Source organism: Egretta garzetta, unplaced genomic scaffold, assembly GCF_000687185.1.
Source record: "Egretta garzetta isolate BGI_Z169 unplaced genomic scaffold, ASM68718v1 scaffold26, whole genome shotgun sequence".
NCBI classification, from domain to species: domain Eukaryota; kingdom Metazoa; phylum Chordata; class Aves; order Pelecaniformes; family Ardeidae; genus Egretta; species Egretta garzetta.
In genome coordinates, this window is record NW_009260070.1 from 359013 (window position 1) to 373044 (window position 14032).

Genomic DNA, 14032 nt, shown 5'->3' on the forward strand with positions numbered 1-14032 from the left:
CTTCAAAGTGCTATTACACTATTGCACAAAGCATAGGTAAAGGTTTAGGGCCCTATATATGTCTTGTTTTAACATGGGAGTGTGAATTAATGGCAAGGATTTGCTAGATTTTTTTTTTTAGAGGTGCATATACCTTTTAAAAATTTTAATCTACCTTTCTGGATATTTCCACAAGAAGGCTTTAAAATAGAATCATAGAATCATAGAATGTTTAGGGTTGGAAGGGACCCCTAGAGGTCATCTAGTCCAACCCCCCTGCAGGAGCAGGGACACTGCTAACTAGATCAGGTTGCTCAGAGCCCCGTCCAACCTGGCCTTGAATGTTCCCAGGGATGGGGCCTCCATCACCTCTCTGGGCAACCTGTTCCAGTGTTTTACCACCCTCATTGTAAAAAATTTCTTCCTTACCTCTAGCCTGAACCTACCCTGTTCTAAAATATTTTCAAACTGTTTTCATTCCAAGTTGGAACGAAGCTCCAAGGATCAAAACCTTCCCTAAAGTTAATTTAAGTATTATTGAATTCTTTTGCTTTGGTAACTTACATATGGCGATAACATGGAGTGACCTTACTTCAGTGAGACCGGCAGTATAGTATATTTAATATAAACTGGTATGTACAAATGATATGAAATGCATAATTATTGCTGAATTGTGATACCATAAAATGTCAAGATCCTAACAGCAAGGACTGACACAGTTGTCAGAATTAAATGTTTTTAGCAGACAGAATATTGACTTTCTCAGTTTGTGCTGAGAGAGATCGAACTCGCCTAGTGTTAAAAATCATCTTATTGACTACAAAAACCACTCCAGTTTTATGGAGGAAATTGTTCTGTTAAGAAAACATTTACGTGTTCTAATTTCAGCCTTTCTTATCTTGCCAGCCTGAAAGCAACCTTTGTAATTGTGGGCACAGCTTTAGTTGTAAAATCTTTTTTCATGTGGGAAAAGCCTAATGTACTACTCAAAATGTTTTCTGTCTTCCTGGGAGAGGGTGCAAACCCAGCCACAACTGCTGAGCGCTGTGTGGTCGGGTCCGACAGCGACCCGATCGCGTCTGCCCGGGGGGTGCAGCTCCGAGCTGGGCTCTGTTCCGGGATTTGCTGCTGGCTCGGGGTGAATGTGAGCGCGCCGCTTCCTCTGCTTGTGCTGTCCCTCCCTGGGCCACAGCAGGAAAATGCCTTTTCTTGCCTTTATCAAGGGGTTTTAGGCTCTGCTTGCAGAAATTGCTTTTTAAGAGCTGAATACTGACAGCGGGTTTTTAAAGGAAATATGTATTTTCCACACCAGAAACCCATCACTGGCTTCATCAGGTGACATGACTGGGAATTACATTACCCCTCAGAAGATTTGGTAGGTGCTTGACTCGTGCATTAATGGCAAAAGTAACGATGGCTTTCTCTCCTCCCCACAGTCCCGCCAACGGGGGCCGCACGTGCGTGGGGCCGAGCTATGAGTTCCAGCTGTGCAACAGTCAGGACTGTCCCAAGGACTTTGAAGATTTCCGAGAGGAGCAGTGCCGGCAGTGGGATCCTTACTTTGAGTACCAGAACATGAAACACCACTGGCTCCCCTATGAACATGTCGATGGTGAGTGGTCTCTTTTTCCTATGAAAAATAAAATCCCGTTGCTAAAAAACCCGGAGTTGTACTCAGAAAGGCCTGAATAAAGCAAATGTAAGCGGTGACTTCTGAATAAGGAGAGTTTAGATAAACAAGGACTTTTCAACCTCAGTGACAATTTAGGTTAAAAAGATAGAGTTACAGAATTGGGAGAGGCATGAAGAGACAGAACTGGAATCAGTATTCACTGTTTCCCGTAACACAAGCCTGGGAACATCAAATAAGATTATCAGGTGGCAGATTTAAAACAAATAAGAGGAAGTGCTTTTCCAAACAGCACAGAATTACCCTGGAATTCATTGCCACAGGAAGGTGCAGATGCCAGAAAGTTTTAAAAGTGATTTAAAGAAATTCTTGAAAGTTCTATAATCCATTAAGAACTATTAACTGCCAAGCTCCAGCCCTGACCTAGGAAGTCCCCAAGCTGCAGTTTACGAGGAGTCTGGAGATTATTCTGTGAAAAAGTGTCAGGTTTATTCTCCCGTCCTCCTGCAAGCACTCTGGCGCTGTGGGGGCAGGCGTTGGGTTGGATGGGTGCTGGGTCTGAACCAGGACGGTCAGCCTGGTGCTCCAGCATCTCAGCAGAGATCGCCTCGCAGGACGAACAGGGTCCTTCTCCCGTTGGTGCCTCTGCTTAACTGCCGGGGAAGGCACTGCTGCTTGGTTTGGGGCGTGAAGGCTGCTGCCGTGCTATTGCCACGTTGCCTTGAAGACGTGGCGAGAAGAGGTTTTACTGAACAAAAAGGTAGAGGACGGTGATCCCCAACTCTCTTGGCGAGGAGCGCGGGCTGCGGTGCCCTCATCCGCACGGTGGGTGCTGCGGGGCAGGGCTGGCCAGGGGCAGGTCCCAGGCACCCGCGCTGCCCCGGGCGGGCGCCCGTCCTAGGAGGGAAGGGTCGCTTTGGGTGAATCAGTCTGCATTCCAGGGAGAGGATGCTCTGCCAGAAGTTAATAACAAATTCCTCGTGATTAATTTGCCTGACTTTCTTCCCGAACAGTTCTCAGGGTTCCCTCCTTCTTTTCATGCCATCTTGTGCAATCCGGGGTTTTCAGAGGCACAGATGCAGCCTCGCAGCTTAATTCCATGAAGTAGCTTTGCTGGCCCAGGGAGAGGGGACAAACGCTGTGGCCCGCAGACCTTTGCTTCTGCTTTAGCCTTTGGAGCAGTCTGCTGCAAAGAGCACTGCAATTAATCAGATGTTTTTCTGTTAAATTCAATGCTTCTGGGTCAGAAACCGGCTCACTGATGTCTGAGCACTGGTTGCTGGGCGCTGCTGGTTTCCCATGTAACTGTGGTATAACTGCAGCCCCCTTGGTGAGAGTTACATCTACCAGAGCAGGGTTATTAGAGGGAACGGCTTTTGTGTGAAAACAAGGCCAGAGGATGGATTAGGTTTGAACTCGAACATGTTCAAAAGCCCCTTTTGTAAAGAGAAGGCGTATCAGTGACAGACTGTGCAGATAACGCAGCCGTGGCTCGGAGGCGACCTAAGCCCATACGCTTGGCGCGCAGCCCGGCTGGACGTGTCTGACGCATTGCGATGCCGTGGGGATGGAGAGGAGCACCTCCTCCTGTGGCCAGGGAAAAGTGGCCGAGCCGGCGTGTGCTCGAGCACCCCAGCGCTGCGACATGAGCTGTGAGCTCCCAGCCTCAATTAAATGAGAAGAAAACGCCCAGGGAGCGGACAGGCACGTGGTCACGTCCGTGCTCCTGCACCTCTACTGTGCCCGACACCAGTGAACGGAAAGAAGATAATCCCTTGCAATGAACAGGGTCCAATTTAACGATGCTTGCACGTTTACTGTTCCCAGGGAGCAAGGGGAAGAGAAGCCTTTCTAAAATAAAACCTTTGTACAGGTTGTCGGCACCCAGTCAGACCTTCGGGTGCTGTCATCTAATGGCGCACGGCGGAGGCATGGGGTGTGTGGGACAGCCGTGGGCACACGCAGGGTGGGGGGGTGTACACGGCGATGCCCCGTGCATAGTTTAACGTTTCTAATGTATGCAAGTACATTAGGTCTGTGCTTATTATGATCTTAATAGTCCCCTATTAAGAATCTGCCCAGGAAAAGTGAAGTACCTGCTTTAATAGCCTAGGCCCTGCGTTTTTAGCGGGACACCACTGCATCGTTCAGGAGCAGTAACAAAGGTCTCTGAGGTACCAATACCCGGTGGCCATGGGGACATCAACGGCAATAACAAGGACTTTATTAAAAGAGGACAGAGGCCATGGAACTGTACAGGGGAAGAACAGAAAGAGCCTGTGAAGATTTATTTTAATTGAACTGCTATAACGGAAAGGTCATTATTGTTTTAAATGGTGGGAAAAGTGTCCCAACTTCCAATCAAGTTAAACTAGCAGAATCCTTATTTATTTCATCTAACAGAAAGGCCATCTGCTCCTCACTGCCGAGGGGAGGATAGTGAATCCTATTGTGGGGCAGCCGGAGCTATTGGTAAAGTGAAATACGCTGGTGGAATACGGCCGTGTTCAGCTACTACCTGTCAGTTCAGCTTTATTTTCTGTTCTTAGCTTTTTGGAACAGATTAGGAGAAAGAGGTGCACTTATCTGGCTCTTTGTGCGTGTGTCAGCAGTCAAAAATTTTATTTTTTTTTTTTCCTGAATCTCATTGACATCTCATCTTGTTTAATGAATTAAGCTATCATAAATGCAAGTGCAACAATGCGGGAAGCGTCACTTCATGTTTAGGAGGAAATGGTGTGGGCCCAGCTGCCTCTGAAGACGTTTTGGGTGCCAGATTCACTCAGTGCTGAACAGCTCCTTCTAATGGCAAAATGGCTTTTGCTTTTTTCAGATTTAAGTGCAGTGCAGGAGAAACCGATGCAGAGACCTGCACCGGTCCAGGCCGTCATGGAGCAGACTGCAGGAGCCTCGGCCAGATTGCGTCATCTGACAAAGGATTAAATAGATGCGTCCCGTCCCCCCGAGTAAATGATCTGTTGTTTTTAAGGCTGTCTCCTAATGATGACACATGGGTTCTTTATGATTCGGTAGTTTCCAAACTGGGGATAAACACCGGTGATTTACAGGGTACCGTGCTGTGTCCTGTCATGTGTGCAAGGCAGAAGAAAGCGCTGACGCTACCGAGAGTGCTGCTCGCAAAGTCGGCAGTAGAACTGTTGGAGCTGAACACGCACAATTGGGGTCGTTCTGTTTTTCAGCTAAGGAAAGGTGCCACCTGTACTGCGAATCAAAGGAAACGGGGGACGTGGTGTACATGAAGAGGATGGTGCACGATGGCACCCGCTGCTCCTACAAAGACGCCTACAGCATCTGTGTGAGGGGAGACTGCTTGGTAAGCTTGAGCCGGCTTGGTTCAGAGCTCAGTGCTGTGAAAAGAGAGCAGTCGCTTGAGCGTTTCTCTCCAAGAGCGACCATTTCAGTGGAGTAACGCTTTGGGCACCAAGGAGATTTCGTTAGGATTAGTGTCCCGCTATCGTGTGTGATACCCACAGTCGCCATCACACTGCACGTGACTCAATTCCAGCAGTGCCTGCCTATACAGGGAATACTTAATGCAGTATTTTAAGATGAACGATTGCCATTAGCTTTCAGCGAAAGCTTCTCCGGCTGAGGTTCAGCGAGGGTGGAATGTACGATGAAATAGGAGCGTGCAGCAGCTTTCAAGGAAAGTGGTGTTGAGACGTGGCCACTGTGCATTCTCTCTGTATTTCACCCTGCTATTTTTAAAAAATCAATGATCGTTCCTCTAAGTTGAGGTCTGCCACAGGTCATCTTTCAGCAGAATTAGAGGCTCTGACTAAGCGAGGCACTGGTGGAGGTACTTATGCTCGCATAGGTGCTTTGATGCTCCTGGAACTCAAGCATCTGCTGTAAGATAAGCTGAGGCTTCAGAGCTTTTCCTCAACCGTGCTGCTTTCCTCCGGCAAGAGGACCGCTGTGAAGCATAGTGTAACACCATGATCACCTGGTTGGCAGCAATTATCAGAACTGGGAGTATTAGAATCTGTTTAGATGTTGGTCTCCCAGGAGAATGCTACAATTTGTACTTTTTTGCTGAAGCAGAAGCCTGGGTTTTGGTATCTGAAATGAAGGCTCATTTGAACTGACGCATAAGAATGACTGTTTTTCTCTCTTGTGCACAGAAAGTTGGGTGCGACAGGGTCATAGGTTCGACGAAGCAGGAAGATAAGTGTGGTGTTTGTGGAGGAGATAATTCCCACTGCAAAGTGGTGAAAGGAACATTTTCAAGAGTTCCAAAGAAACAAGGTCAGTGCGTTCCCTGCGTTTTGTCCTGGGGAGCTGAGGGTATTTTTGTTTGATCTCTTCCGTTTCGTTGAACGTACCAGAACAACCACAAGTCATTTACAGCATCACCAGTTCCAGTAAACTCTCTGGGCTTCACTTGGAGACGTGTCTAGAATTTGAAAACAAGACTTCTGTCCCGTAGTTGGTTAAGTGTGCTGATGCCGGGCCTGGGCACGCATAGTGGGGGGCGTCAGTGCTCCACCTTGGAGGGCTGGGGACTTGATTGTGTGGCTGGTGTCGCTCGGCCGCTCTGTCCGAGTCACCGGGCTACAGCAATAGCACGATGTCATCGTTCGCTGTCATGTCCGAGTCACCGGGCTACGGCAATAGCACGATGTCATCGTTTGCTGTCAGACGGGCACTTGCATGGTCTCGGTGGGCACATATGGCACGCAAAGCCCATTTTAGTCTGAAGCAAAGTCAGTTTGTTGATGATACTAAAGGCATTTTTCTTCTGACCCAAAGCCTTTTGTCCCTGTCCTGTTCTGTCACCTGGCACAGAGATGGGGACGGGAATGCTGCTGGGTCAGGTTCAGCTGCTGTAATACGCCCTGCTGTTAGAAAATGAGACTTATTTAAAAACCTAAGGCAGATGCTCTCTGTTCGTGGCATACTAACCAGTTATTATCTTTTCAAATACTACAATAAAGGGCACATTAAGATGTTTGAAATCCCTGTTGGTGCGAGACATTTGCTTATACAGGAAACAGATGCCACCAGTCATAATCTCGGTAAGTAGGTAACAAGGAGGAGAATTTTCAGTCGGTATTTTCAGGTTTTTTTTCAGCTGCTTATTTTTGTCTCTGGAGCCTCACAATGTGTTTATGCATTTGTTTACCCGTTATCCTCCCACACCACGTACCTCCTTTAAGTATGTTAAATCAGGAAACTTGTTTGGCAATTTGACTTCCCGGTGCCGTGTTCCCCAGTGTTCTCGCCAGCGATCCCTGCATCGGCACGTGCATGTGTGAAAGCTGCTGGAATCGGAGCTGAATTACATTCAGGGGTGCCACACGTTATCTTTGTGTGCACCTCTTGTAACGTGCTTCCCATCCGCAGTCATTTCCCAGCCACATCCAAATCCCTTTCAGGCTCTGCCCCATCGCTGACAGTATTGATGCAGGGCTTGCCCGATCAATCGCAGCTTAGGAAGCAATTGAAAGCTGCTCCTCGCAGCGCCCTGTAGTCAATGCGAAGCAGTGTCTGGTGGGCTGGTATTAATTGGAAGCAGATTCACGGCGAATGGCCTGCTAATTGTGTCACGAGCCATCCCAACTTCTCGCCAGCGGACACTTCCCTTGCTACTCAGTGCAGCCTGGCCCTGTGGATCGGGAGGGCGATGGCTCGCTGACTCAGACAAGGTTCGTCTTTTGGTGTGGGGTGAGCGATAGACGGGGGGCATGAACAGCTTGCTCTCTGCCGGGGCCAGCACGGAGGGAGCAGGATGCTCGGGTAGCTGCTAGAGAGAGAAGGGGGGTAAAATCGGGTGGTAAGTAACAAACAGCCCCTGCTGCTTCTAATGAGGCGCGCAAACTCTCCATCTCGGGAGAAAGCCAAGAGTCCTTAGACAAAGGCGGCTGAAGCCTCTCCAGGTGAAGGATGGGGCACTGGTCACAGCTCACCCCGAGGAATGGGGCGCTGCGCGCGGTGGCAGGCGCCAGCAAAGCAGCGGGAGCTTAAGCAGAGCTCTGTCGGCCTCGGGGCTGGATCTGAGCAGGAAAATTAATACTGTTTCTAGCGTCTCGCCCTTGCTGTGGGGGCCCACTGGGGCTGAGCTCCGCAGCCTTCCTCCCCTGGGCCTTAGGACACATCAAAGAGCTGAGTAGCCATGGGACCCCCACCAGCTGCCAAATTGGCTCGGGCTTGGCCAGTGGGTTCCGAAGGTGTTAGCTGGGAGCAGGCAGACGGACCCACGCGGTGCGGTCGTGCTGGCCTCGTTTCTCTGGCAAGGCAGGCTATGAAAAAGAGAAAAAAAGGACAATTGATGATTCTGGAGCTGATTGGGAAAGCGTGGGTGGTTCAGTGAAACACCTGAAAAAGTCCCCGTGAGGGAATGGGGAAAGCGCAGACTGGGCTTTTCTGCTCCTTCCCCTGGGACGAGAGTAGAGCAACGCTCGAGATGAGAAGCGAACTTCTTGTGCTCACTTTTCTTCTGTTGTTCCTAGCAATTAAAAATCGTGAAACAGGGAAATTAATTCTAAGTGAAGACAACTATGTGCCAGACTCTAAACTATTTATTGACATGGGTGTGGAGTGGGAATATCGGAATGACGATGACAGAGAAACCGTGCAGACCATGGGGCCGTTGCGTAACGGAATAGTTATCCTGGTAAGTCAAATGAAAACCATCCTCCACGGAACACAAAGTCAGGGTTAGGCAGCCATAATGTGCTATAATGTATTTTAGATTCCTCTTGTGAGTTGCGAAAAGACATCTGCTTCAGTTAGAAGAGAATAGAAAATGTATTTTAATTCCTTTCCTCTAATTCATTGCTCTGTACAAGAGTTTTTATAACGCAGGGTTATTTGTCGAGAGACCAATTCTCCTATTTATTTCCTGTGGGTGACCGAGCGAGTGGCCACTGCACAGGCTCTCCAGCTCGCTCACCGTATCTGACACGGGAGCATTTACGGTTGTATCAGACGGATCGAACAGCTCCTCCTCCCAGCCATGTTTTGGAAGTGTAGCCTGCAAGGGCAGATGCAGGATGCTCATGCGTCCTGGCTCACTTTGTCAGGGCACAGCCAGCTCTGCGTTCCCAAACCCCCCCAGCTATATTCTTTTTTGGCTCCAAACCAGCGAGCGCTAGGCTGCCATGAGCAGGGGTAGGATGGTTCAGAGCCCCTCTGACAGCAGCCGTGCTGTGTTGAGCTACGCCAGCTGACGGTCAGAGCAGGAGTAAATGTTATGTTTTCAAAGGACCAATGTTTTGCACTTTATTCACATTGAATTCCATTTTCTTACAATTGTCTTAGTGCAGTGTGATAGCAAAACCGCTTTCTAAATAGTTTACATTTCTGTCACGAGTAAGTAACAAGCTTCACAGCATCCCCAGGGTTACCATAAGAACATTTGTGTTTTATCAGAAAAATAAGCAGTTTTCTTCACCGCTTTCAGTTATCTGTGCACTTGAATTTGCTCTGTCTTTTTAGTGGAACTCCCCGTTATCATCCTAGTACAACATTTCCTTCCTTTATGATGGGATATGGAAAAAATTTAGTATCGTGAAGTCAGTCCAATACTGGCAAGAAAACTCAGCCTAAATCAACAGCAGTCTGTCTTAACATGCAGTTTAGAAAGTCCGTGTCATAAGGATGGAGGTACTTATTCACCAGGGGAAAAAAAAATGTGTTGAGTGCAGCTAAAAGGTTTAAATCCCTCTGTGGTTGTTTTTATATCCAAGCCGTGATGATTGCTGTTTCACGTCATCTCACAGAGCTTCTGATATCAGTCTTTCTAATCTTTTTTCCCTCCATCTGTTTTGCTTACTAGGTGATTCCGCATGGTAGTGCCAAGATATCTTTGACTTACAAGTACATGATTCATGAAGATTCCTTGAATGTAGATAACAATAATGTTTTGGAAGAGGACTCTGTGTCATATGAATGGGCTTTGAAGAAGTGGTCCCAATGTTCAAAACCTTGTGGAGGAGGTAAAAACAAACCCCCAAAGTATTTTAAGTTGATTAAGAGAAAACTGAAAGAGCAAACACCATGTGTGGAATTCATTGCCACAAGACATTAGGGAGACCATGATTATGGGAGGGGTTTATTTAAGTTAAAGAAATAGATCAATAGGTAGCAAATGGAGTTAAAAATCTGACTTAAATGGTTGGGGGGGGGGGCACGATCTGGGGGGACTCATTTCTGATTTACGTTTATGAAACGGAAAAATTGTACGAATGTGCAAGATCTGGATGAGGCTTTCCAAGCCGGGAGGGTGCCATGGGGCAGCTCTCAGTAAATGTGCGTGCTGTGATGCGGACCTTGCCATGTGAAGACCCCTGCCTGGGGCCAGCTGTGACACTGGTGCTGTTCCCCGGGCTGGGGGCAGGTGGCAGCCCCTGAGCGTGGCTGTGCCGCTTTGCAGATGAGCCATTCTGGTGCCAAATCTACGCGAGTAAGTGTTCGTTCGGTGCAATTTACAGTTCCTTTTGTAGTGTGTTCACCCGTAGTTCCAGCTGCAGCCTTCGGCAGCGTGCGTGCGGTTTGTCTGAAGCCCGAGTACTGTGTAGGCTCTGCCCGTGCTGAGAATAAGAGCTGTGTCTTTCTTCAGGCTACCAGTTCACAAAATACGGCTGCCGGAGGAAGACAGACCACAAGATGGTTCATCGGAGCTACTGCGAGTTGATCCAAAAGCCTAAGCCCATTCGCAGGGTGTGCAACCTCCAGGAGTGCTCCCAGCCCATGTAAGCATCCCTGCCCACGGCGCTGCTCGGCGCAGCTGTGGCAGGCACGGCACGTGCCAGCGCGGCTCGGCTGAGAGACGGTGGCTTAAGCTTCGCCTCCGTGCACCGCTACAGAGGCCCAGGGCTGTGAGGATGGGGTGCTACGTTCTGCTTGTAGTAATACTATTTCTGGGACTGCTGGTTCCTATTACTGCTGAAATAAGTTGGATTAGACAAGAAGTGCTGTCTCGATGCAGACATTTGTGTTCAGGCCATCTTGAAGCAATGAAAAAATAGACATAAATTCAATTTATAGCAGTTGATTTTACGTAGTGTGAATTAACCGTGTAAGAACAAATTCGCAGAGTAAGAAAACCAGTGTCATACAGCCTCTCGAATCCAATTTTTCCTAAAGTTCACAGCATATTTTTGAACATCTAAACCCAGGGAAAAATATTTGGCCTGTTAGTTTTCTGTGGCTGCCCTCGTACAGCATGGTATGCCTGGTGTACCTTCATCTTTGCTATACGTAGTCAAGTGTTATAAACATTGTAATTCATGTGTTACAGCTGCTTTTTTGGGCTGGCAGCAGGTTGCTCCTGCCACACGTAGGATTCCTATATTCCTCTGTCGATCCCAGCTGTTACCTCTGGGGACCAAGTGCAGATTCCAGGGAGCACAGCAAATACGTAGAACGTACCACACAGTATTTCCTAACTTCCTTTAAAAAAGATTTGAAAGAGAGAGAATTGCAGAAACTGTGCCCCATGAACTCAGCAAGGGTCAGGGTTTAACTTCGTTTATTGGAAAACTGAAGTAAAGACCTAATCATATCTCAGGCTCTCTGCAAAGGGCTGTACTCTTCTTTCAGCTGCAAATATAATTGGACCCAGGTACCACAAAGGCTCAGTAGGATCCGAAATTGTAGTTGGATTCCTGAATGTTTCAGTCACCTCTGTTTCCATAGAATGGCACCGGAGCAGCTTGCACATAGGAGCGGCAATGATTTAAGAGGTTTCATGAAGCTCTCTGGCGCCTGCTACACTAAAATGCTGCTGCTTCTCTGCTGGGAAACAATCATCTGTGTCTCAGAAATCACTGCAGGATTCATGGCTTTGCACTCCCAGCGCTCGCCTTCCTACCCCACCGTGTGGCTTCAGTAGGCTACCGAGAGGGAGCTGGTGCAATTGCCATTTTACTTTTTGCTTTACCTCCAGGCTTAGTGTGTTGCCTTGTGCCCGTGCTATTTCTTGACTATTTCTAGACCCAGGATTTTATGAATACTTTAGCACAGTTGCCTCAAACTTGGGTTGTCTCTTCAGACTATGTCTGGGTTTTGGTTGCTTATCCCATGAATACTGAACAATATTTCCTCTTGCAGATCTCTGCATTCTGTAAATATTTATAGACTGACATATATCTTCACTTACTTGATTATAACCAAGCTTTCAGTAGTCTCCATAAATTTCCCCTGATCCTTAAGGAACTTAGGTTCCTTAAGATTTGTAGCTCTAATTCTTGAGCCAGTTTGGATGACCAGCGAAGTTTTCAACTACACCACGTTACAAAGCACAGGTTCCATTTTCCGGTGGCCAAACACATAATGAACTCAGACCTTCTGATTTTCAGTGGAGTGTTGCCTTCCCCCAAACCAAACAGTTATGATGCTGAGGACCCCAGTTTGCCCCAGCTCGGCACGCACAGCACTGACGGCGTAGCTGGGTTTGCCAGGGTGGTGCCTGGCGTGGCTGGGGTATGGTCCAGATACGGGCTAGGCTGGAGCTGCACTTCTAGCCCTGATGTTTTGGACTCACTCCTGCGGGAACCAGCTGTGGGGACAGCTGGCACGTGTTGCATCACGCGGCGAGGCCCAGCTCGTGTGCCGACACCGGGGAAGCTCAGCAGCGCACGTGGGTGGCTGCTGTTGACATAAAAACTACCATATTTCTATGTGCAGTTTTGGGAGGGTCAGTTTAAAACCAAAGCAAATGAAGCGAAGTAAGAATAATGCTTATCTCAGAGATAATGAGAAAGAGTCATTTTAAAGATCTGGGTCTCACTACTGATTTTTCAGGGACACGGTCAAATAACGCTCGCCATAATGGCTTATGGTTTTTCATATCGTCTTAAAGATATCTGTTAAACCTGATTTAGGAGAGAGAGAACTTTGCTCAGCTTGCTCTCTTTTCACTGACACAGATGGGTTACAGGAGAATGGGAGCCTTGCAGCAAAAGTTGTGGGAAAACAGGATACCAAGTACGATCTGTCCGATGCATCCAACCCCTGCACGATAATACAAATCGGTCTGTTCATACCAAGTACTGCAACAACAACCGTCCAGAAGGCAGGAGGCCTTGCAACCGGGAGCTTTGCCCAGCGCAGTGGAGAACAGGACCCTGGTCACAGGTCAGTCTCTTTCTGCAGACCTAAAGCAGCCGATTTCTTACAAGGCAGGGGAGAAATCTTGGCATCTGTTCTGTGCCTTCTATTCAGATGCATTGACACCGCAAGCTGGTACCCACACAGAGGGTGCGTTGCTTCCACCGCTACTGACGCCACAGAGAGCGGGTTAGATGGAGAGATGGTGGCAGGGAGCAGCCAGTAGAGCCATCCTGCCCTGGTGCTGGGTGAGCCAGACCCCGTGAGCCGCCTGTGCAAGATGTCAGCACCAGGAAAACTGGCTTCTACCTGCTCGCCATGCTGCTCACCGTCAGTTATCTGTTGACATAAGCTGAGAGAAGGGCAGTTAATTCTTTTGCCACTTTTTTATTTTCTTGCAAGTAAAGAAGACTTTAAAGTCTTCAGACCCTGTGATGAAGGGCACCTACAGAAGTTAGGCACCAACATGTATGGAGATTCAACGGCGCGAGCATCTTCGGTGTAAATGCCTTTAGCAGATTCAGCTGCTTAGCCTCCTAAGGTCCTGTCCATAACCCAAAGGACAATTCATGAACCTTTTTTGTTTGCCATTGCCATCCCTGGCTCTTTGGCTCAGTCACTGTGTGAGCAACAAATGCCATGTGGCTGCGCACAGACTGTGTGAAGCTCCATCTATGCGTATTCACAAACCTTTGTAGTCACCAAAGGACAAGAAATGTGAGTGGAATATTGCAACGTTAAATTGTTCTTATGGTATACAGGATCCTTACAGTCCATCTCAGCATTTCTCCATTAAATTGTTTTAAAAACATGGCTGGATTTGGAGATACAACATTTTATTTTGAAACTGGGCCATGCAAATAAGCACAAACAACTTTTGTCCTCTCTGGGTTGAACAGGTATCACGAGCAATGCCATCCCTGGTGCACACTGAGGGATGTTTACAGTTGTTTCCTTATTGCTCAGACCATAAGCTCTTCCTCGGAGCATTTCACGGCCACTGGTGTGCCGCAGTGAGCAGTGGTTCTCACTGGTGTGCCGCAGTGAGCAGTGGTTCTCACTGGTGTGCCGCAGTGAGCAGTGGTTCTCACTGGTGTGCCGCAGTGAGCAGTGGTTCTCACTGGTGTGCCGCAGTGAGCAGTGGTTCTCACTGGTGTGCCGCAGTGAGCAGTGGTTCTCACTGGTGTGCCGCAGTGAGCAGTGGTTCTCACTGGTGTGCCGCAGTGAGCAGTGGTTCTCACTGGTGTGCCGCAGTGAGCAGTGGTTCTCACTGGTGTGCCGCAGTGAGCAGTGGTTCTCACTGGTGTGCCGCAGTGAGCAGTGGTTCTCACTGGTGTGCCGCAGTGA

At 48.3% G+C, this 14032-nt stretch overlaps 1 protein-coding gene across 1 annotated transcript in view; it reads left to right on the forward strand.

Moving 5' to 3' along the window:
• Window positions 1-14032, forward strand: part of ADAMTS2 (ADAM metallopeptidase with thrombospondin type 1 motif 2) — a 119948-nt gene that overhangs the window by 95527 nt on the left and 10389 nt on the right. Inside the window, exons 11-18 of the mRNA XM_035896701.1 lie at window positions 1416-1591; window positions 4810-4943; window positions 5755-5878; window positions 6568-6648; window positions 8083-8246; window positions 9411-9570; window positions 10194-10326; window positions 12505-12712. Of these exons, the coding sequence (XP_035752594.1) occupies window positions 1416-1591; window positions 4810-4943; window positions 5755-5878; window positions 6568-6648; window positions 8083-8246; window positions 9411-9570; window positions 10194-10326; window positions 12505-12712 (1180 nt within the window). The remainder of the gene's footprint in view (window positions 1-1415; window positions 1592-4809; window positions 4944-5754; window positions 5879-6567; window positions 6649-8082; window positions 8247-9410; window positions 9571-10193; window positions 10327-12504; window positions 12713-14032) is intronic.